The sequence below is a fragment of the Hypanus sabinus genome, chromosome 10 (assembly GCF_030144855.1).
Source record: "Hypanus sabinus isolate sHypSab1 chromosome 10, sHypSab1.hap1, whole genome shotgun sequence".
Taxonomy (NCBI): Eukaryota; Metazoa; Chordata; class Chondrichthyes; order Myliobatiformes; family Dasyatidae; genus Hypanus; species Hypanus sabinus.
The window spans coordinates 37,883,319-37,908,974 of record NC_082715.1 but is presented as its reverse complement, the minus strand read 5'-3'; the positions used below and the strand labels follow the sequence as shown (position 1 = coordinate 37,908,974).

Sequence of the window (25,656 nt, the reverse complement as noted above, 5' to 3'; positions counted from 1 at the left end):
ACAGATTTTGGAATTGAAAATTATTTCCAGCAAGCTTAAGAGCAGGATGGTATAGTAAGCTAGTCTTGCTCTGCAGATTGTACAAACATTGTAGTTACCAAGGTAACAGGTTAGATATCATATTTTCCTATTTATATTGTGCTCCACACCATGAATTATTATTTATGTAGAGCAATCCATCTTGCATTTTTCCTATTTCACACTTATAACGTATCCCATATAGCACTAGTTTAAATCTCTTATCTAGTCCTTTGAAAATATAAAGAATTATAAAGAGAAACATTTTAGATAACATGTTTTCTATGTTGCTCTGCGTGCTGTTGCTTGTATTTTTAATTTTCATATCTTCACTTTGCATTTTCTCCTCAGGGATCAAAGACTTCCCGCTGGGCTGATCCAGATCACTTTGCACAACGCCAGACCTGCATGAACACTTTTGCCAGCTGGTTTGGCTTCATGCCTCTCATTCACTCACAAATGAGGTTGGATCCTATTCTTTTCAAAGACCAAGTCTCCATCCTGCGCAAGAAGTACAGGGAGATTGAACGGTTATAGAGGATCACTGGACTGTTGTACTTAGAAGCTTGTGGGATTTGCCTGATTTAAAAACCCCCAAATAACTCGATGATGCTGTTGTATCAAACAACAATCATGGCAACAATATTATTCAACTTTCTGGGGACCAAACAACAATGACCTTTGTGCAGACTATAAGATTGGTGCGAGATTGGCTTTTGTTCCCAATCTTATTAATGTTTTATTTTGTCTATTCAGACTGAAATCTCTGACAATCGTGCCTAATCTTTGCAGATTTTAAGGATAAACAGCACATAGCAAATTCGTGGTCAAAGAATGTACATTTTCTATTTAAAGCTTGCAAGATGATTGAGAAGTTCAGCTGAATACAAATTAGGTTTCTTTTTGCTTCTTTGTCTAATTGTTGCATCTTATGTTTTAATTATTTCCATGTGTGGCATTTGTATCCTGGTCAAAGTACATCCAATAAGAACATAAAAGAATATTGTGCATCAATTAAATGTTGTTGCACATCATGGCAGGTAATTTAAAGCAATTCTCAATCATGCCCGGTGTTGTCTATTTGCAATTATACATCAGACTAGTTTGAAAAAAGCAAGGTGAACAGGTATTGATGGCTGATTTGTACCAGGTAAATTCTAAGTTGGATAAAACTATTACTCTGGAATAACAACGTTATGTGAAAATATTGCCACGATCAGAATTTGATACACTAATGAACCAGAAGCAGAAATCAGTATCAAATAACATTATATTTTGATATAGCAATTACTATTCTTAGTATATACAATTTACAGTATTTCTTGCTTTGTGATCTAAGTAACTACAATGGGTAAGACTAATAGGAATGCCCTGCAGCCCTCTGCTTTCAGTTTCTCATGGTTCCACATCAATAACATGGTGAAAAATTATCCGAACCCTGGGAATGCAGCTTAAAAATAAGTACATCATAAATCCAAAATGAACAAGTCAGATTTGAAAATGCATGGTCCAAGGCTGCTTTTGCTAACAGAGGTTGAGTACCCTTTATCCAAAATTTCAAAATCCAAAGATAGAGGGATGCAAAATTATGTGGGGTACAGATAGGTCAACTGCAAGCAGGCTTTTTCCACTGAGAATGGGTGTGACTAGAACTAGAGGTCATAGGTTAAGGGTGAAAGGTATAGAGTTTAAGGAGAACATGAGGGAAAAGTTCTTCACTCAGAGGGTCATTAGAGTGTGGAACAAGTATGCTCAATTTCAACATTTAAGAGAAGTTTTGATAGGTATGTAGATGGTAGGGGTACAGAGGGCTATGGTCCTGATGGGAGTAGGCAGTTTAATTGGCTTGGCACAGACTAGGTGAGCTGAAAGGCCTGTTTCTGTGCTGTACTTATCTATGACTCTATGAAAACCTCCAAAATCTGAAATTTTTTTGAACGCTGACATTATGTCACAAATGGAAAATTCCACAAGGCACTGGGAAGCTTCCCAGGCAATGCACAGATCTTGGTGCATCACAGACGGTTCTGAGAAGTGACGTCGTGAACAGAAGTTAATGAAAAATAGAAAAACACTGCATAAAGAAAAGAATAAAGACCTCAATCATGTATTGAAAGAGTGGATTCATCAGCGTCAGAGTGAACATATGCTGCTTAACGGAAGGCAGATCATGAAACAAGCAAGGATCTATCATTGAAAACTGAAAATTGAAGGCATTTGTGAATATTCAGCAGGCTGGTTGCAGAAATTTAAGAAAAGACACAACATTAAATTTTAAAGATTGATGGTGATAAAGCAAATGCTGATGATGAAGCAGCAGAAAAATTCATTGGTGAGTTTGCCAAGATAGTCGCTGATGAAAATCTGAAGTATAAGACAAAGACTGCATAACGGTAGCACATAAATTTAGAATCAGATATAATGGTGATTCCAAAATCTGAAAACAATCTGAAATCCAAAACACTTCCAGCCCAAGTATTCTGGATAAGGGATACTCAACCTGTATTTGTAACGATGAGCTTGTCTAGGTGACTGGTTGTTTGCGAGCTGCATTCATTTTCATTCTTTCATCAAAGCATGTAGATTAACTTTATGAATTTTTTCTGTCTCTCTGCAAAACCTTTCAAAGAAAAATACCCACAAGATTCATTTTAAATTTGGTTTTACTAATAGGTGATAATACTAAGAAATAAATTCAATACATAGATGGCACTTTATGATGCTACTGGCTTTTCATTATGAATGTATATTATACCCAAATGCCAGTATGAAGCATCCACATGTTCATTTTGCTTCATCACTGACAAAAAGATTTATCATTGCTATAATTGTGCCTCTCATAGTGAGAAATTGTTTCCTTAATGCAATAGAAGTAACAAAGTTATGACAAAAATGTATCATTACTAAGTAATAATTCAATGACAAAAATGTAGCATAACTGATAGAAGTCCCAACGCATGGTTTTGACCAAAGTATCAACAATTCTTCCCCCATCCGCCCCCCCCCCCAATACTTCTCAACCCACTGAGTTCCTCCAACAAATTATTTGTTGCTTCATTACTGACAGACTTTTGGTTTAATTTGATCAAATATATATTTGCATAAAAATCACGGAGCAGCAGAAAAAGTTGAAGTTAACTTTATTGGGTTGCTATTACATCCACAACCTTATATCAATCATGTCAAATCACATTGGTGGAGGATATATTCAAGAGAATTTCTTCTGTAAAATGTATCTTTGGAGTAATCTGTAGGTGTTAATAACCAATTGTCTTTTCATTTATAAACAGTAGCCAATGGGTCATGTTTGATCAGTTTACATCACTGTAATGAAACTGATAACTAAATTGTTGATTCCAATCTCATTTCCTTCTAAACCTGTTTCCTGAATTAATCGTTAGTTCTTTTTGTCAATCTCAACATTATTTATTGAATACGAATTTAATCACAAGGACCAATGTCCAAAAATCAGCTTTGAAATTCATTTTACGTTTTTGACTGATGAGATTATTTCCTTTGAGTTGCATCTCTCCAGTAGGGTACTGACTGGTAACTTCTCTTGCAATTAAGACAGACAGAATTTAACAGTCATGGGTTTTCTGGTCAAATCCTGTCACTTTCAGAGATGGTCTTGGGGACTTTTGGTTTGGTAAATATATACAGTGAATATGGAAACGTGCATGAAAGTCTCAAAGAAGCACAATTGCCATCATGTTGTGTTCTATCAGTTAAGAATGGAAACACTATTTTAGATCTCAACTTTGAATACACAAGGATCAGCAGATTTGGGTGGAGTGGGCTTGGTGAGCCAACCATAGAGAGGCCTCTGCAAGCACACTCAGACCAGTAAAGAAGCAGAGGAAAAAGCAGTGCAGAAAGAAACAGTAGTCTCCAAGCAGCTTGATTACTGCCTTCCTTCTGCTTCATTAAGATGTTGGCCCCAATCCAGTTCAATCCTTCAGCAAGCAAGTGACCTCAGGCCTACTTGGGGACCATTTCCTTACTAGTTAGTTGTCCCACTCCCTCAGACAGTTTAAAAATCCAAGTAATCAATTCATTCCTCAGCAACTGCAGTAGAACTTTCATACAGAAATCAGCAACAGCACAGCTTGAGCAAACATTCTGAGCAAGTGGCTGCTACATGGACAGCGTGTTTCCAAAAACTCACACAGGGACAGTTATATCCTGATAATATGTATATTCTGCATAGGCATGCATTAATAACTGGAACTACAAAGACAAGTAATTGAATACTTGAATGCAATTAGGTTAAGTCTTTCTCAGAAGCAATCTTTGCAACCCTAATTATTGCTTTATTTTTGGAAAAGCATTTTAAGCTTAAGAAAGATAAACCATGGCTTGCATTTTCACAATTGTTTTATTTTTCTTTAAGTTGTGTTCCTTCCTGCTGACTATCTTAACCTTCCACGGCAGGATCTGATTTGTTTTCCCGTTTGAGCTTCCACTTATCAGATCAGCATCCCGAGCAGCAGATCAGTATTGTTTCCTGATTTAATTATGCATTAGTTTTAATATTTAATTCTACATTGTATGTACATGATTAGCTATTATTGATATTAATTCATTACAGAATTTGTACAGCTTCTGGTTTCTGAGTAACTATTAATTTAACAGGTTTAGATCAGCAGGGTGTCCATTCTTGATAGTGAATTTTGATGAAATAATTTTAAAATGAACTGGAAACTGAATTAAATTTGGGGTTATGACAGTTCCAAATTAATTTTTGGAACGACTATAGATGTTTCTTAAATTAGAATGTGCACTGCCGCACCCAAGCCATATGCTGAAATACTATGTTAGAATGGTTCTCAGAAGTCAAAAACAGGATCAACATGTTCTTGCACAGTCTATGCATCTGAGGCATATAAAGGATTGTCATCGCAGGATGAGTTTGAGAGCGAATCTCATTTAAAGGTATTACTGTTCATTTTAACATTTGAAGATACAATCAAATATTTTCTCATTTAGGTTTTCCCTGACTGCATAACTTAAATGCCACTGTCCATCTCTTGCTTTGGTGAATGTTTTAAGTATTTTCTTGCTAGATTTGTTCATTTTGAATCTTTTATGAGTTGTGCCTTTGTTGAGCTTTATTTCACTGTGGTCTGATTTTATAACATGCTGGGCTATTAGGAGTCCTGACAGATATGCTGTTTGTGATTTCAAAACAAGCAATGATTCCCTAAGCCAATTTTAATCCCAGATGAGCAAGGATGAGATCCATCAACAGAAAACCCTTTGAAATATTGGGTTCCACATTCACATTCTTGCTTAGTCTGGCTTACAGCAAACCTACCATTGCATGTGGTCAAATTGCAGTGCCGAATCAGGAGGTGTGAAATGTAACTCAACTTCCCACTTTGCTTATGTAGAGCAAATTGCAGAAACTTTTTAAATATGGAAACAATAAATATTGTAAATGCCAATTTTCTATATATGACTTAAATTGTTGAAATAAAATGATCTTTTTCTAAATCAAAGTTCAAAGTTCAAAGTAAATTTATTATCAAAGTACATATATATCACCATATACAATCCTGAAATTCATTTCCTTGCAGGCATTCATAGTAAATTCAAGGAACACAATAGAATCAATGAAAGAATGCACTCAACAGGACAAACAACCAGGGTGCAAATACAAAAGAAAAATATAAATAAATAAATACACGATAAATATCGACAACGTGAGATAAAGAGAGGAAGAGTCTTTGAAATAAGTCCAAAGGCTGTGGGAATAGTTTAATGATGGGGTGAGTGAAATTCAGAGAAGAGATCCCCTTCTGGTTCAAGAGCCTGAGCTGAAGAGAGCCATTGCTGAACCTGGTGGTGTGGGTCCTGAGGCTCCTACACTTGCTTCTTGATGGCAACAATGAGAAGAGAGGTGTGGGTGGATGTCCACAATGATGGATGCTGCTTTCCCGCGACAGCGGTCTGTGTAGATGTGCTCAATGGTGGGGAGGGCTTTATCTGTTATAGACTGGGCTGTATCCACTACTTTTCATAGGATTGTCAATTCAAGGACATGATGCAACCAGTTAATATACTCTCCACCACACATGTATAGAAGTTTTAGATGTCGCACCAAATCTTCACAAACTTCTAAGGATGTGGAAGCACTGCCATGCTTTCTTCATGATTGCACTTACTTAAGAGCCAATTTCAACCAGGGCAGATCCTCTGAAATGCTAACACCGAGGAATTTAAAGTTGTGGACTTCTGATTTCCACAGTGAGGACTGGCTCATGGACCTCTTGTTTCTTCCTCCTGAAGTCAACAATCAGCTCTTTGGTCTTGCTAACATTGAGTGAAAGGTTGTTATTGTGACACCACTCAGCCAGATTTTCAATCTCCCTCTGTCCCAACCTTTGATTCAGCTAATGACAGTAGTGTAATCAGCAAACTTAAATATGGCATTCATGTTCAAGTTCAAATTTAATTATCATTCAGCCATATGTAGTCTCCATGTTATCCAAGACATCTTCAAGTAATAGTGCCTCAGAAAGGCAGCATCCATCATTAAGGACCCCACTACCCAGGGTATGCCCTTTTCTCATTGTTACCATTAGGAAGGAGGGATAGAAGGTAGTTTTTTTTTATTTTCTGTTTTTGCATTACTCATTTTAAGTTAACTATTTAATATGCATATAATACTTACTGTAATTCAGTTTTTTTTCTATAATTATTATGAATTATATTATACTGCTGCCACAAAGTTAACAAATTTCATGACATATGCCAATGAAATTAAATCTGTTGCTGATGAATATCCATAAATACAGCCAAATGAAACAGCGTTATTCTGGAGCCAAGGTGCAAAACACAGTTTGAACAGTTACACGCAGCACAAGGCACATATAGCACATATAAGATATTGGAAAAATACAGTCACACAAAAAAATATATAGTCTAAAATCCTGAGTCCATGAATGTTGTGGCAGTCTGCAGTTGAACACAATACAGCTTGACTTATGGCAAGCAAATACTGGGGGCAGCATTGAATCTCGCTTGGATCCTGCACCACACCACCTCTGGTGGAGTGCACCACTCTGACACCTCTCTCCCTGAGCATCTGTAAGCAGATGGCTCTGCAACTTGAGGCCTAGTCCTCACTATAACCAAGGTGATGCAGTTCCCCTGCCAAGTCCACAGATAAATCAGTTGTTATGTACCAGCAGCAATAGATCACAAACTGAGACAGGTTTTAATGTTAAAACCACTATATTTATTAGTATCTACTCAAAATACAGAAAATTAAACAAAATAAACAGAAGTTAACAGTGTTATGTGTGTGTGTGGCTCCCAAAGTGCCAAGCTTAGGAACAGTTCTCAAAAGTCTTAAGATGGCAAACCAGAAAAGTCCAGAAATCCATAGGATAAGTGAGGGGAGGGACTGGTAAATCCACGTTAAAATGTGGAGAGGGGTGATCACGAAGAATTTCACAGGTTCCCTGCTGGGAAAACGAAGTAATAGTCGCCAAAGATCTTATCCGTCGAGTCATCCGGAAACCCACATAGAAATATCACAAGGAGACAGTCACGGAATATACCCTAGCACAAGTGGTTACCACATAACATACCTGAAACCATGTAAGGGTTAACAAAAGTGGTCATCACAGAGTAATCCAACAAAGTCCACGTATCAATCTTACGAAATGACAGTCACACATCCAATGTGCACTGTGTGCCATTGGTCGACCCAATCCTTTGGGCTTGGGAAAGTATTAGACTTTACCCATTATCGTAGTGAGCTGTTCCTGCCCACAATCCAAAGCTTCCACTCCCTCTCCCCCCCCCCCCCATTTTCCTTCTTCTGTAAGTCCCAGCGGTCTGTCGCAGTTTGTTATACTGATGTCATAGTCCAGCCTCATCCAGGCATTTTAAAGTGACACCTACAGTAAGTGGTCACATAACACCTCCCCCCAAAAATGGAAAATTTGGATCTGTAAGAGCAAAATTTTAACTGCAAACTACAATATGTTAAACAATACATTTACAGTTACCATATAGCATACTACAGACTAATATAACATATTGCAGAAAAATATACAAATAGTAAATCCCACTTCACCATTAAAAGTACATCCCATCTTAACATCTGGAAAGACAGTCAACAATTATATTATCCCTGCCTTTAATGTGAGTTATCATGAGATCATACTCCTTCAAAATCAAACTCCAATTCAACAATCATCTATTTTTGTTTTTCACCTTACTCAAAAACACCAGTGGATTATTAAATAAACCACATGTGTATAAACCACAAGTGGTTTCTGAGCTGGGCAAACATAAACACCAAAATGTTGCAAAGCCAGAATAAGTGATAATAATTCCTTCTCTATAGTGGAATAATTTCTTTGATGCTCATTGAATTTCTTTGAAAAGTAAGCCTCAGGATGGTCAACATCATCACAATCACCCCTTTGTAGTAACACTGCTCCTGCAGCTTCATCACTGGCATCCACTGCTATGGGAAAATGACTTTTCAAAGTCAGGTGACGTAAGATGGCTTTCAATTTATCAAATGCCTCCTGACAAGGCTTTATCCAAACAAACTTTTCATCCTTTTTCAGGAGGTTAGTCAATTGGAGAGCAACATCAGCAAAGTTCTTACAGAATTTGAGATAATATCCGACCATTCCCAAGAATCTTCTAAGAGCTTTTTTACTGGTCGGAATGGGAACATCAGAAATTGCCTGAACTTTTGCCTGAACAGGAGCCAACCTGTCTTGACCTACAACATAACCAAGATAGGTCGCAGAGGCATGGTCAAATTCACTCTTAGCTAAGTTAACTGTAAGGTTGGCCTTTGAGAGACTGTCAAACAGCTTTTCCACTGCAGAGATACGGGCTTCCTATCTGTCACTTCCTGTGACCAAATCATCAATATAGGCATCTGTGTGTTCTAACCCTTGAATTACAGAATTAATCATTCTCTGGAATGTTCCTGGAGCATTTTTTGTCCCAAATGGCAGAACATTGTATTCATACAACCCAGAAGGCATTACAAATGCAGAAATTTCTGTATTCTATCCCGTCAATGGAACACACCAATACCCTTGTAACAGATCAATCTTTGTGAGAAACTTAGCCTTTCCAACCTTGTCTACACAATCATCCACTCTAGGGATGGGATAAAGATCTGTTATAGCATTCACCTTTCTGTAATCAGTGCAAAACCTGATACTACCATCTAGTTTAAGTACCATAACACAAGGTGAGCTCCAATCTGAAGTAGAATGCCTAATAATATAATTTTCCAACATGTACTCAATCTCTTGTTCAGCAAGTCTACATTTTCCAATTATTCATGTGATATGGATGCTGTTTTGTGGGTTTGGCATCACCAACATCTACATCATGTGAGGCGACTATGGTTCTTTTTGGAACATCAGGGAACAAATCCCTAAATTTCATGATTAACTGCTTCATTTGCTGCTGCTGCTGTGGCTGTAAATGAGCCAATTTCTCATCAAGATTTTCCAAAATAGTCAAATTTGTCAATCTGTCTGAAATAATGTTTGATTTAAAATAGGCCTCAGATGGATCAGCTAGTAAATTCCCAGAAAGTTCAGTTTCATTGTTATTGACAACAACCGTCACAGGTACTGTCTGTTTCTCATGGTATAACTCATGGCACTACTTGTTTATGTGACAAAATTGTGTTGGCCCTTGGCTAGCTGGTCTTTTGACTACATAATCCACATCATTGACTTTAGACACAATTTTTTTTTTAACTTTTTTTTTATTGCATTTTTAAATGATTACAAAGTATGAAAAAACAATGTATATAACCCATACCCCCTCCCCTTAACCCCTCCCCCCTAACTGCCCTATAGAAAAAAAAAGAAAGAAAGAAAGAAAGAATGCCTGGTTGTTGGAAGATCTCCACATGCTCCATGGAATTCGTAATAATTTTAATATGTATATTTATTTCTTTCCCCTAATAACCAATTATTTCATCTTCAAAGCATCTATATATTTAATCCTGTCTTTTGTAAATAAGGGCTCCAAATTTTCAAAAATGTTTCATATTTATCTCTTAAATTATAAGTAATTTTTTCTAATGGAATACAACCATAGATTTCTTTCTTCCAAGAATCTATACTTAAATGTGTATCCGATTTCCAAGTAACTGCAATAGCTTTTTTGGCTACTGCCAGTGCAATTTTTATAAATTCTTTCTGATACTTATTTAGTTTGAGTTTCGGTTTTATCCCTTCAATATCACCTAGTAAAAATAATATTGGATTATGAGGAAATTATGTTCCTGTAATTTGTTCCAGTAAAAGTCTTAAATTTGTCCAAAAAGGTTGAATTTTAGAGCAAGACCATGTCGAATGTAAAAAAGTACCAGTTTCCTGGTTACATCGGAAATTTTATAAGGACTGTGAAACTTAGCTTGCAGAGGGTTTGTTTGCACAGGAAGAAGAACCAATACCTTATCTCATGGCTTTATTCTGGCTTCCTTATCATTCTTTTCTGGGCTAATTTTAAATTTTCCCTTACTAAGTTGCAAGCCCTTTGCAATCTGTCCTTGAATTTTAAAACATAGTCCAACAAATTAATATGCAGGTCATTGTTAATCCACTGCTCTTTTAGTAATGCCAAAGCACCTCGGACCTGGGGGTCCAAACACAAGTTCAAAGGGGCTAAAGCCAAGGGACTCTTGCACTGACTCCCTTACAGCAAATAAAAGCGTGAACTCCCTCATCCCAATCCTTCTCATTTTCAATACAGAATGTCCTAATCATGGTGTTGAGGGTAGAATGGAATCTTTCTAAGGCCCCTTGGGATTCTGGATAGTACACAGATGACATCATTTGTTTGGCTCCCAGCTTATAAACTATCTGCTGGAATAATCCTAACATAAAATTACTTCCTTGATCAGACTGGATTTCTTTAGGCAAACCAAATAGGGTGAAAAACTTTATGAGAGCCTTCAACACAGTTGGAGCTTTTATTTTTCTGAAAGGTATGGCTTTGGAAAATCTTGCTGTACTCATGATGGTTAACAAATACTGATGGCCAGCTTTATTCTAGGGTAATGGGCCAACACAATCCACAATAATTTTAGAAAAGGATTCACTAAATGTGGGAATAGGCTGCAGTGGGGCCACTGGGGTGACCTGATTAGGTTTACCCACAGCCTGACAAGTGTGACAAGTCTGGCAAAATGTCACAACATCTTTCCTCAAACCAGGCCAGAAGAATTGTTTAAAAATCTTATCCACAGTTTTATTCACACCTAGATGGCCACCCAATGGCATACTATGGGCCAGGGTTAAAATCTTATTCCTATAGATTTCAGGAACTATAACCTGGTGAACAATTGTCCTATTCCTCACTTGAAGGAATACCAGGTGGGCTCCACTTCCTCACTAACACCCCATCTTTGATATAATACCCTACTGGCACTTTCACAATCTCATCACCTGAGAGAGCTCTTTCTTTCAAGGCTGTAATCTCAAGATCTCTAGTCTGTTCTGGTATAAAATCCTTCCTGGACAAAGGCAAATCTTTATAGTCAGAGCTAATACAAGGATCCTGGTCCAACAATAAAGGCAGGAAAGTCACTGACATGTCATCAAAGTCTGAATCCTGATTTGGGCTATCATAGGTAGCGGAACCATTCTGCACAGAACCATCCTCATTGGCTAGCTTCTCTGCTATAGCTCGAGTTACTATGCAGGATGGATAAATATTAGAATCCATCTTTGGGTCATCAGTGATTGGCTTAGTCATCAGCTGCACTGCAGGGACAACTTTACCACCTGTTAGGTCATTCCGTAACAACAAAGAAACACCCTACACCTGTAAACTGGGTCGTAGCCCTGTCTTTACAGGTCCTGAAAATTTCAAATTTTCAAAATTGACTTCAAAATTACCTTGTGCAGAGGCACAGAAACAATGTCACCCCCAATGCCTTGAATAAGATTTACCTCACCGGTGGCAGTTTCACCACTAAACTCTAGAACATTTTCTAACAAGAGTGTCTGAGAAGCCCCAGTATCTTGAAGAATTTTCACTGGTACCAGAGGTGACCCTTCATTCACTGAAACAAACCCCTCTGACACAAAAGGAATGAATTCTTTTCTAACTAGCTCTGACGTCTCAGCCTCTGACAAAGCTTCATCAGAATGTCCAGAACCCTGTGGGTTTATAGGTGTTTCAAAGTGTTGAATACAAGCATCTGGAACTACCTCCTTTTCTTTCTTCTTCTTCAGGAGGAAACGTTTAGCCATAACATGACAGGTTTCTTGCAATAGTGATAAGTAGAACCAGAAAGTTTCTCCTTTAATTGTCTCCCTTCATCCTTACCTTTGTCACTAGTCCCAGATTTAATTTCTGGTTTACCCTGACTATCCAAACTACCCTTTTGGAAGGACTTAATCAGCATAAATTTAACCTTGTGGGTTGAAGCAAACTCATCTGCTAATTTAGCAGATTCCTGTAAAGTTGCAGTATCCTTCTCATCCAAATTATTCTTTATGTTGTTATGGGCACACCTTTTAAATTCTTCAATTAAAACCAACTCTTTCAGTTTGTCAAAATCATCATCCACATTTTTAGATGTGCACCATCGCTCAAAACTGACTTCTCATAAGCAAATTCCACATGAGTCTGGTTCACAGATTTCCTCAGGTTCCTAAACCTTTGCCTATAGGCTTCTGGAACCAGCTCATAGGCTTTCAGCAAATAAAGAGAGAAGAAACCAAATAGACAAGTAATTGTATGTGGGAGAACATCTGGGCTGTGGGTTACTTGAAGCTGGAAAATTCAATGTTGATACTAAAAGGTGAAGGAGAATCCCAAGGGCTTCAACAGATATATTAAGAGCAAAAGGACATCGAGGGACAAAATTAGTCCTCTGGAAAATCAGAGTGGAGTCAAAAGAGATGGGGGAGATCTCAGATGGATTCTTTGCATCTGTATTTTCTCAGGAGATGAACAACAGTCCATAGATTTGAGACAATGCAGTTCAATGCATGAACTCAATACAGATTACAGAGGAGGAGGTGTTTGCTGTATTGAGGCAAATTAAGGTGTACAAATTCTCAGAGCATGTCAAGTTCTTTCCTCAAAGCTTGTGGGAGGCTACTGCAGAAATTGCACTGGCCCTAGCAGAGAGGCACTGATTAGGGATAGTCAACGTGGCTTTGTATGCAGTGAGTCATATCTGACCAATTGTATAGAGTTTTTCAAGGAAGTAACTGGGAAAGCTGATGATGGCAAAGTAATGGATGTTTTCTACAAGGTCTTCAGCGAAGTGTTTAACAAGGTCCCGCATGGGAGGTTGGTAAAGAAGACTCTGTCATTTGGCATTCAAGATGTGCTAGTAAATTGATTTAGACATTGGCTTTGCAGAAAATGCCAGAGAGTGGTAGTTGATGGTTCCCTCTCTGATTGGAGGTTTGTGACTAATGGTGTGCCACAGGGTTCGGTGGTAGGTCCATTGTTATTTGTCATCTATTTTAATGATCTAGATGATAATGTGGTAAATTGGATCAGCAAATTTGCTGATGATATTACATGGAAAGGTAGTAAATTGGATTCGACATTGGCTCAAAGGGAGAAGCCAGAGAGTGGTAGTAGAGGATTGCTTCTCTGAGAGGAGGCCCGTGACTAGTGGTGTGCCACAGGGATCAGTGCTGGGTCCATTGTTATTTGTCATCTACATTAATGATCTGGGTAATAATGTGGTAAATTGGATCAGCAAATTTGCTGATGATACAAAGATTGGAGGTGTAGTAGACAGTGAGGTAAGTTTTCAAAGCTTGCAGCGGGATTTAGATCAGCTGGAAAAGTGGGCTGAAAAATGGCAGATTTATGCAGACAAGTTTGAGGTATTGCACTTTGGAAGGACAAACCAAAGTAGAGCATACAAGGTAAATGGTAGGACACTGAGGAGTGCAGTAGAACAGAGGGATCTGGGAATACAGATACATAATTCCCTAAAAATGGCGTCACAGTTAGATAGGGTCATAAAGACAGCTTCTGGTACATTGGCCTTTATAAATCAAAGCATTGAGTATAAGAGTTGGAATGTTATGGTAAGGTTGTAGAAGGCATTGGTGAGGCCGAATTTGGAGTATTGTGTGCAGTTTTGGTCACCGAATTACAGGAAGGATATTAATAAGGTTGAAAGAGTGCAACAATTTACTTTCATATTTCCCATTTGCAATTTTATCATTGCCAGTAGTTGAAAAATTTGGAAAATATTACTAATATAGTACTTAATCATAGTTTTTAAAATCATTTTTTTGAACTTTGCATGAATACAAAGATCTTTAGAGTGGTTCATTGATAATAGATCCAGTTTATAGCCCATACATCTTCAGCTAGGTATTTTATTCCATTCAGTATTTCTGCAATTTCAGCACATTAAGATATTATGACTCTTCTTTGCACTTTACTTACTGTACATCATTTACATTGATAGATTTAAAGTCTAAGGAGTTGTACATTCATCCTACATATGAAAGATTTCAAAATACCACTTGGGAATAATTGAAACTATTTTTTTTACAGCTCCAACGCTACTCCTAAAGGCAAATAAGATTTGTGACACTATGTCTGTAGCTTAAGAGTACTGCACATTCCATGGGGTGGGGCAGAGGCAGGGGCAGGTGTGAGAAAGAGCTGTTAAAATTATTTATAATTTTTGTGAGACTGGCAAAGCGTAGTTCATAATCTGTGGAAGTGCTGAGAACTAGGGAGGAATTCAAGTCCCTGAAAACACTGGCTTTGAAATATAAGCGGAAAGAGATTTGAACAGGAGGTCTTGTGTGACACTGTACTGTCCTCCATCATATGTGACACAATGTGGAGGACAATATAGCCTGCAATAACCGTGTATACTTTCTTGTCCTTGAATTCAGGAAATTGCAAGGAAGAAATTAGTTGCCAGGTAACCAAGTGCATGAACTTGCCACTGCATTTTAAATAGGTTACACCTCACTGTGCAGGTAGTGAACATTCACAAACTGAGAATCTTTTTGCATATCACTTTCCCTTCTAATTATACAGATACACTTGGGTTCTTCAGCTGTATGGAGCAAAGTAACCATTGCCAGACTGCTGACCACATTGCTTGCTCTTACTGAAGTCCAGTGTATTTGGTCTGGCAGTATTTCTAATTCAATGGTTGAGCGTGATCTTGCAAGGCTCCAGTGAGAGTGCCTTTTAGAGACTGCATGACTGGAACCATGATCTAAGCAGGCTGAAGCAGAAAACCTCAGGTTACATTCATCATTGGGAAAGACTTTGAAAAGGTAAGTGAAGGAAGAAAGAACTTGCCATTTCAAGACTTCAGATCATCTCAAAGCATTCTGAAGCCGGAGAAGTGTCAACTAAAGTAGAGTAGGAATTGCTGTAAGCAATGTCCAAACATTAAGGTTCATAACCAACATCTATTTTAGATTTGGCTGGGTTTATTAGAAGGAAGTGGGTACTTCATTTGTCTAATGGAATTATACTTACTGTAACTGGCCAATCAGTACAGCACTCACACAGTAATAGAAAGTGTGTGCAAACCCCAATAAGGAAGGACCCCAGGTATCTGGCATTATGACGTTGCAGCTCTATTAGTTGTTCCAAGTGTGCCACCCTTACAGGAAGATTAAAAAAGTATCAAGAATGGCAGCTCAGATGGAGAATAATGAGTATTGAGCTGCAATGAATGTAGATCTTAAATAAATCAAAACCCAGTGGTTAAAGACTACTGTTCTAAAATCACTAAAACTAGCTCTTAAACTCAGTTGAAAAGAAAGTCTGATTGTAATTGGAAATCTCATTGGAACCTCATGTGAAGCTGAGTCAATCTACACATTTGTACATTAGAGAGAAAAAAAAACTTGTCAGTGTTGGCTCACCTCCACTTGATTAAACTTGTAATCAACACTTCCCATGATATCATCAAGAAATAGTGATTCTATGAACCATGCTAGAAATTTGACAGATGACCAAGAAGAGCAATGTAATTGTGGCAGATGACCAGATGATTTGGAATGACAAAAGAATGATAGAAACAGGCAATTTGGGCCATCCTACACTACTAATTGTAATTCCTACACTACTTTAGTCTGAATCACTTTTTCTGTTTTCCCTTTCAGATTCTTATGCATCAGCCAGAAATAATTTGCTCTGATTAAAGATTTGCCTGTAAACTCTCATACAATTATCTATACTTGATTTTTTAAAAACTAGAAACTTGATCATAAGAACAATGAAATCTAATACAGTTCTCTCATCAGAACTCATTGTAACCAATTGATTACCACTATACTTCCTCATTCATAAGGGACAGATATTCACCTATTAACTAGGAATACTGGGGGGAAAACCTCAAAGTGACTAAGAGTTTGTTTTACAGTTTTCCTCCATAGCATTGAAGAAAGGAAGGTGTACCTTCCATGAAATGGTTGGACAAGGCTGTCAGAAAATAAGCTCTATGCATTCAGGTTACCCAGCAGAGATTTTTAGGTGCAACTTGTTCTGGAGAAGATTAAGCTAAAGTCAGGGTGCTGCATTGCTTTCCTGTATCTCTTGCAAATAAATTTATGAGGAGGCTTCGTAAATGCTGGGAAATTTGGATTTAGACTTGTCATTTGGATAAAGGAGAAAAGAGTGAGCTTAAGAATGGAGCACATAACTAAGGTAGAGAGGTATAACAAGTAAAGAGAAATATGCTGTTGCCAGTTTCATGCTTTGTCCTTTTGCTAGTTTTATTCATTGTTAACATCAATTAGTAGATAATATTGTGCTGAAACTCTATTGGTTATCCATCTAATCACCTGGCTATTTTAATCCTAAAGTATGATAAATAGATCAATGATGTAGAATTGATATATTGGAATCATTTAGATTTATTTTTCAAAACAGACCTGAATAATCATTTTCAAAATTTGTTGGCTGAACCTCCTGCTAATAAAATGCAACTTCATTAACTAATTTCTATAAATGTTCTGCATCAATGATGGAGAAAGTTTAAAAGATACTGAGAGGCTAGTGTAGTCAATATGAGACATGGGAGTCATCAATAACATAATATAGCCAATAAAAATAGATAAAATGAGTATAATCAAGACCGCCTCATCCATAATAAAATACATAGGATTCAAATTAACACAATTAATCTGCCAATATAAGCAAACAAAAAGATACGTACAATATTATTAACATTTCTCTTCATGTTTAAACATTTGTTTTTTTAAGTAGCCACACACAGTGCATACTTGGCTTTTTGACAGCTATATTTGGTGAATTGTAAGTGCAGGAAATTTTCCTGGAAGGGGAAATTTTTTTTAAAAAAACATTGGGCTGTAAAGGTTTTCATATTATTTTGCTCATTTGGTTATTTCCACTGACCTCAATCTGAGAAGAGGTTAATGGAAAAAGAATCACTGTTGTGCAGAGTAACTAAATGATACAACAAGCTGTAAAACATATTCCCATGTTCTTGGATAAGGACATGAAAGAAACAAGGCAAAAAAGCAGGAAAATTGGTTTGGCCCAGGCAAGATCCTTATAACCTAATGTCACCTACAAGCTGCATTACCATAAAATGCAGAAAAAATGATCTTTTAAGGGAAAGTTTTGCAGAAATATCTTTCAACTCACAGAAAGAACATATGGTATATCTATTTCCATTTTTCACTCGTACAATAGGTGTAGTTCATAAACAACACTGGTATTTTCACCCAATTGACTGGGAGACTACTCTGGCTGCAAGGAAGTCAGAATTGAGAAAGTCTCATCAGTTGGGACAAAGTCAAAGGTAAGCAACAAACAGAATTCACAGGACTGATAAACAAAGTGAAATATCCAAACGGACTGAGAAATGGCATGCAAATAATTTTGGAGTAGAAATTAAAAGGCCTTTTACCTGCCTTTTTAGAGAAAAATAGGGGCCAAGAAGCAGATTTTTGTAGCCAAGTGTTTGGTAAGTAAATACAATGTGCTATTATTTCTGGCATTTGTTGGGTATAACATTAATAGAAAGTGCAGGGAAAGCTCAACAAGTCAAGCAGAAGAGAAGAACAGAGTCAATGCTATTAGATGAATATTGACCAGTCATTGAGCTTACACTAACTCACTTTCAAGAACTCTTCATCTCATGTTCTCGATATTTATTGCTTATTTTGTATCATTATTTTTTTCTCTTTTGAATTTGCACAGTTTGTTGTCTTTTGCACATCAGTTGTTTGTCTGCTGTCTTTCATTGATTCTATTATGGTTCTTGGAATTACTCGGAATTATGTCCCAAAGAAAACAAAGCTCAGGCTTGTATACAGTGACATATATTTACCAGTACTTTACTTTTTCATATTTTCTCCATCGGCAATATTTGCTTTCATATTTCTGGTTAGATGTCCACACTGCTACCTGACATTAATAAAATATATTAATAAGGCTCCAGCTCTGAATCAGATTGGGCCCTATTAAGAAATAGGTTTGTTGGTTGTTTCCACCCCCCCCCCCCCCCCCAACAGACCAGGCTGGCTGTGAACATTTTTTGAGCAGGAAGTTTGTTGAGACACTGAACTATTCCCCAAGACTTGCTTAAACTAAGTTACTAAATAGGGAAAGTGACTGTGCTTTCTCCAGAAGCTCAGCATTGATTGCAGTTAGTCAGGTTAGCTCCTGATTAATAGTGGTGTGCAGTCTTGGTGGTAAAGGTGCTCCCAGAGTGTTGTCGAATAGAGAGCAGCAATACATTTCCAAGCCAGGAGATGTATAATGTAAAGGAAGACCTGCAGATTTGTGCTCCATTGCTGTAGGCTTTAGCTGACAGAAACCTCAGGATAACATAATTAGTCAGTTGAGGTGCCCTTATTTCTCAGTGTTTTACTTATACAGAGACTTACAAAAAGCATGACAGCAGGTATTTAAAAATGGCATCACACTGTAGGCAAATGAGAAAATTAAAGTAAAAGATTAAAACAAATTGAAAACTGAATTTAAGAAAAACAAATTAATGCTGCCAAATCTCACTTTCTTATCCTGATGTGCTTAATTTTCCATCCCTTTCTTAAAATGTGAATTTTGTACTGTGTTTTTTTCTGCTAATCTGCTGAAAGTTGGCATGAAACTAATCCAGAGTCAAAGAAAGGACAATGTTGATCATTAAGCCTATTGTCAGTCTGATCAAATTGTTCTCTGTACTGGGATTGAATCTGAAATCCAAATCAAGCAATTTCATCCAATCTACTCTGTTTTGAATAATTCTTTGTCTCAATTTGAATAACTATGAATGAACGATCAGACCTTTTCATAATCTCACAACACAAGAAGCATCCATGAACTCCACATGTTGGCCCTTCATATGTGTGACTTTGAGAAAATGAACCACAATGACTTGGCTTCTCTCAATTTGAATGGGAATTTCTGGATAGCCTATAAACTACGAACATACTCACCCATACAGAAAGTATGGCATAATTTCAGGAAGTTTATCATTTAGACTGAGCCCTAAGAGATCAACAAAATTATGCCAATATAGTTTGTACTTGGGACTACCATGAATTGACAGCCAGTTTACCATTTGCTGGGTTTTTTTACTCCATGTGCCAGTCTCACACTTCTACCCAAGATGAACTTACATCCTAGTTCAATTGTTCAATTAAAATGTGCACCAGTAAAGTGTGTGTCAATACATTTCATTTAAGACGCAATATAGTTAAGTATTTAACACACATTCTTAGTAAAATTCATTTTTATGTATTAATTTGTATTCCATATTAGGCAAGAAGTAAAACTTGTAATGACCTGACAAAGTATTTCACTGTTGCATCTGACACAAATCAAGATAAATATCACATGAATGGACGAATGACACTCAGGAATAAAACAGATATAAATGAACAGTGCAGAAACCAATTATGTTTTCCATACCATTTTATGACAGTTACAATTTTGCAATATTACCTGCCATTACTTGTGCAAGTTCTTAATTCCAAGACTTAAGCACAAAAACTCAATATGACACAAAACTTGATACAAATGTATTATTTTGAGTTTGCCTGTTGTGCCTCAATCTTAAGTTGGAGCTGAGCTGGCTAGATGCAGGGGAAAGGGATGGATCACAGAAAGCCAGACCTGGGAAATGATTTTAGATTTTAGATGGTTTCAGATTGAAGTATATAATAATGCATTTAAATACAGCATGATAGTTTTTAACTAAAGACATTGGGAGGCCAAGTACTGATATCTCAACAACCTGAGTGGTGATGCAAGGATATGACCTGATATGCCAGCATTTGGATAACAGAATTTTGAATGGGTTGAGGTTTACGGTGGCTGGAGTACAGATAATCAATGGGAGGAGTATAAATTGTCAGTTAATGTTTAATTGAGCTGACGAAAAGAGTCATTGATCAAAGAGAGGAGCAAGCACTAATTGTGAAAGGAAGGATGGAGGGCTCAAAGCCTGGTTAGTAGTAGATGAGGATTTTGGATTGTAAGTAGTCTGACTGAATTGATGTTAGATCTAGCTCAGTCGGCAACATAAACCACAAGTGTAGTTTTGTATTTCTTCCTGGAGATTTAAAGACTAAAACCTATTGCAATGCTCCCACACAGACTGAGTGCTGGTTTTGGTTTATTATTGTACTGAGAAAGAGCAAAAGACTTTTGTTTGAATGCCATCCGGACAGATCATGCCCTATATAATACACAAGGTAGTCAAAAGAATACATTGTGCAGGGCAGGTAGAGAAATAAAGTGCAAGAGCTACAACAAGATAGACTGGGAGATTGAAAATTCATCCTTTAGTGTTTGAGAGGTTTGTTCGAGGGTTTGATAATGGTGGGACAGAACCTTCAGTGAGTCTGATGGTTCATGCTCATGAGGTTTTATATATACTGCCCAATGGGACAGGAGAAAAGACAGGATGACTGCAGCTGGAGGGATCCTTGATAGTGTCTTTGCTTTCCAAAGACAGCAGGAAGTGTAGACAGAACCTGTGTATGGGACATTGTTTAGTGAGATAGACTCGGCTGTTTTCACAGCTCAATACACACAACTCAGCAGGTCAGGCAGCATCTTTGGAAATCAATAAACTGTCGACATTTTAGGCCGAGATTGTTCATTAGGACTGGAAAGGAAAGGGGAAAATGCCAGAATAAGAAAATGGGAGGAAGGAATGGAGGACAATCTAAGCGGTGATAGCTGAAGTCAAGTGGGTTGAGTAAAAAGCTGGGAGGTGATAGGTGGAAAAGGTAAAGGGCTGGAGATGAAGGAATCTAATAGGACAGGAGAGTGGATCATGGGAGAAAGTGAAGGAGGAGGGGAACCAGGAAGTGGTGATAGGCTGGTAAGGAGAAGGGCAAGAGATTAGAGTGGGGTTTTGAAGAAGTGGGGGCAGGGGGAATTACCAGAAGTTGGAGAAATTGAAGTTCATGCCATCAGGTTGGAGGCTACCTAAAGGAATATAAGGTGTTGCTCCTTCACTATGACGGTAGCCTCATGGCATAAAGGAAGCCATAGATTGACATGTCGGATTGGAAATAGGGATAGAAATTAAAATGGTTGGCCATCAGGGAATACTATTTTTGCGAATGGAGCAGATGTGCTTGACCAAAGTAGAGGAGGCCACATGGGAAGCACCGGATACAGTAAATGACCCCAACAGATTTGCAAGTGAAGGATTGGCTCACTCGGAAGGACTGTTTGGGGTACTGAACGGAGGTGAGGGAGGAGATGAATGGGCAGGTGTAGCAGTTGCAGGGATATATGGCAGAAGGGAGATTAGTGAGGAGGGACAAATGGATAAGGTTCACAGCACTGCAGTTTCTTGCAATGTTGGGCAGAGCAATTGCCATACCAAGCAATGATGCATCTGGATAGGGTGCTTTTATGGCACATCTGTAACAATTGGCAAGAGTCACCAGGGACAGATTAAACTTCCTTAACTTTCTGAGCTCTGACATTTAGCTTGTAACACAGAAGAAAAAATAAGGAAAAGCACATTATCTAAATTGTGCCAGAACTGCCTAGTCCAATTAATCTGCCTGGTCACATCAACCTGCACCTGAATCATGGCACCTCATGAGACATTTTATGCAAATATGTTCTTCTTTCAATCTGAAACAATATCTGTGGTAAGGAGAAGAGGGAGGAAGGTAGTTGGTGGTGAGAAACTTTATTGCTGATGGTGGGGAGAAGGCGAAGGCAAAAGGTCAGGCTATTAGGCATCCAACAATAACATCCACTCTCTGAACAACCATCGATGGAATGTAGAGCAGATTGGATGATGGAGAGTAGAAAAGATTTCATGATAATATTATCAATTTTTCAGCCAGGTTGCTGATATTTGGGAGTGAAGATGGACATGTATCAAATAATGTTGATTGGGCACTATTTGACTACATAATATTGGACATTACATTTAAGACATCCCATGAGTAAACAGTCAGCAATGGAAAACAAAATATGCTGATCAGATATGAAGTGGTGAAAGAAAATCATTTAGCTACCAAAATAGATTTGGATAGAATATCAAATCCATTAAAGCCTTCACAGCAAATAGGAATTTGGGTTGGAATCAAATTAAAATTGTAAAATATTTTCTTTTAGTTCACAAATGAAAAATTTGTAGCATTAATAAAAAGGATTCAGAGCAAAGATCCTTCCGTTTTAGCATCATAGAACACTACAGAAGAGAAACAGGCCCTTTAGTCCACCTCGACCATACTAAACCATTAATCTATTTAGTTCCATCATCTTGCACCTGGATCAAAGCACCTCATCACCCTCCAATGCATATACCTGTCCAAATTTCTCTTAAATGTTGAAATCTAACCTGTTTCACCACTACTGGCAGCTCATTCCACATGCTCAACACCCTCCAAGTGAAGAGGTTTTCCCTCATGATCCTCATAAACATTCTATCTTTCACCCTCAACCCATGACCTCTAGTTGTAGATAATAGACAATAGACAATAGGTGCAGAAGTAGACCATTCGGCCCCTCGAGTCTGCACTGCCATTCTGAGATCATGGCTGATCATTCACTATCAATACCCAGTCCCTGCCTTGTCCCCATATCCCTTGATTCCCCTATCCATCAGATATCTATCTAGCTCCTTCTTGAAAGCATCCAGAGAATTGGCCTCCACCGTCTTCCGAGGCAGTGCATTCCACACCTCCACAACTCTCTGGGAGAAGAAGCTCTTCCTCAACTCTGTTTTAAATAACTGACCTCTTATTCTCAATCCATGCCCTCTGGTACTGGACTCTCCCAACAACTGGAACATATTTCCTACCTCAATCCTATCAAATCCTTTAATTATCTTAAACGTTTCAATCAGATCCCCTCTCAATCTCCTCAATTCCAGTGTGTACAAGCCCAATCTCTCCAATCTCTCTGCGTAAGACAGCCCTGCCATCCCAGGAATCAACCTAGTGAATCTACGCTGCACTTCCTCAATTGCCAGAATGTCCTTCCTCAAACCTGGAGACCAAAACTGTACACAATATTCCAGGTGTGGTCTCACCAGGGCCCTGTACAAATGCAAAAGGAAGCTTACTTGTATTTATCTTATCTCACAATTTTGTATACTCCTATCAAATCTCTCCTCAATCTTCTACATTCTAGGGGATAAAGGCCTAATTAGATCAGCCTTCCTTTACACTCAGGTGCTCAAGTTCGCGCAACATTGTTGTAAATTTACTCTGCACTCTTTCAATCATACTTACATCTTTCCTGCAGGCTGGTGATCAAAACTAGACACAATGCTCTAAATTAGACACTGCCAACATCTTATATAATAAGTCAACATCACATCCCAACTCCTGAACTCAGTACATTGATATATGAAGGCTAAAACTGGAAGAATACTTGGAGTATTGTCAACAGTTTTGGGCCCCATATTTCAGAAAGGATGTATTGTCATTGGAGAGAGTCCAGAGGAGGTTCACGAGGATTATTCCAGGAATGAAGGGGTTAACGTAAGAGAAGCAGTTGGTAACTTTGGGCCTGTACTCACTGGAATTTAGAAGACTGTATAGGGATCTCATTGAAACCCACCGAAAGTCAAAATAACAAGGTAATGTGGACATGGAGAGGATGTTCCCTCTGGTGGGGGTACCCAAAACTGAAGGACACAGCCTCAAAATTGAGGTGAAAGCTTTTGGAACAGAAGTAAGGAGGAATTTGTTTTAGCCAAAGAGTGGTGAATCTGTGGAATGCTTTGCCACAGACTGCAGTGGAGGTAAAGTCCGTGGGTATATTTAAAGTGGAAGTTGATAGACTCCTGATTGGTCAGGGCATCAAGGGATACGGTGAGAAAGCAGGTATATGGGGTTGAATGGGATCCAGGATCAGCCATGATGAAATGGTGGAGTGGACTCAATGGGCTGATTGGCCTAAATCCACTCCTGTGTCTTATGGTCTAAGCTTTCTATATGACCCCATCTACCTGTGATGCAATTTTCAAGGAATTGTGGATCTGTATCCCAGGTCCCTCTGTTCTACTGCACTCCTCAGTGCCCTACCACTCACCATGTAAGAACTACCCTGGTTGGTCCTCCCAAAGTACAACATCTCACACTTGCCTGTCATTTTTCAGTCCATTCACCAGCTGGTGAATATGCCACTGCAAACTTTAATTGTCTTTCTCACAGTCTGCCACACCTCCAATCTTGGTGTTATCTGCAAATTTGCTGATCCAGTTTGCCACATTATCATTCAGATTGTCGATATAGACAATAAACAGTAATGGACCCAGCACTCATCCCTGTGGCACACCACTAGTCACAGATCTGCAGTCAGAGAGGCAAACATCTACTACCATTCTCTTGCTTCTCCCACGAAGCCAATGTCTAATCCAATTTACTACCTCATCTTGAATATCAGGTGATTGAATCTTCTTTACCAACCTTCCATGTAGGTCACTGTCAAAGACCTTGCAGACAACATCCACTTCCTTTCCTTCATCAACTTTCTGATAACTTCCTAAAAAAAACCCTATACAATTGGTTAGACATAACTTACCACACACAAAGCCATGATGACTTCCCCTCATTAGTCCATGTCTATCCAAATAGTTATATATCTAGTTATTTAGTATACCTTCCAATAACTTACCCCTCCTGATATCAGGCTCACCAGCCTGGAAATTTCCTGGCTTAATTTTAGAGCTTTCTTCAACAAAAGATCAACATTAATTGTCCTTCAGTACTCCAGCACCTCACCCATTGTTAAGGATGTCTTAAATATTTATTTACTTATTAACTGTGTTAACCACTACACTAGAACATAGAAAATCTACAACACATTACAGGCCCTTCAGCCTACAATGCTGTGGCAACCACATTACCTACACCCATGCTAGACCCTATACAGATTGCAGAAGAGGAGGTGTTTGCTGACTTGAGGTAAATTAGGGTCGATGTATCCAGAGATACCGGCCACGCGACAGATGCACTGCCACCTGGCCGGTCGGTGGACACCTGGCCTGACCGGCCCCATGCTATAAAAGGTGAGATATGTGCCTGGCTCGCTCTCTCTTACAGACCGCCTCATTGAAGGCAAGGGCATTGATTTATGCTTGGGAAGGTCTATCATTTGTCCTGGTAAGGGAGCTGCAGCTATCCAAGGTCAAGGGGGATAGCTGTC

At 38.3% G+C, this 25,656-nt stretch overlaps 1 protein-coding gene and 1 long non-coding RNA gene across 4 annotated transcripts in view; both read left to right on the top strand.

Annotated features, from left to right (window-relative positions):
• The window catches only part of LOC132400593 (exostosin-1-like), a 450,728-nt gene extending 445,209 nt beyond the window's left edge, over positions 1-5,519 (top strand). The window contains exon 12 of the mRNA XM_059981686.1: positions 370-5,519. Coding sequence (XP_059837669.1) covers positions 370-555 — 186 coding nt within the window. The 3' untranslated portion in view covers positions 556-5,519. The remainder of the gene's footprint in view (positions 1-369) is intronic.
• A 9,519-nt stretch (positions 5,520-15,038) lies between these two features.
• LOC132400591 (uncharacterized) overlaps positions 15,039-25,656 on the top strand; it is a 50,953-nt gene continuing 40,335 nt past the window's right edge. For 2 of the 3 annotated variants that reach the window (XR_009514299.1, XR_009514298.1), the window contains exon 1: positions 15,045-15,311. This is a non-coding gene — a long non-coding RNA (uncharacterized LOC132400591). Of the gene's footprint in view, positions 15,312-25,656 lie in introns of all 3 variants that reach the window. The other variant, XR_009514300.1, reaches the window with a different exon arrangement.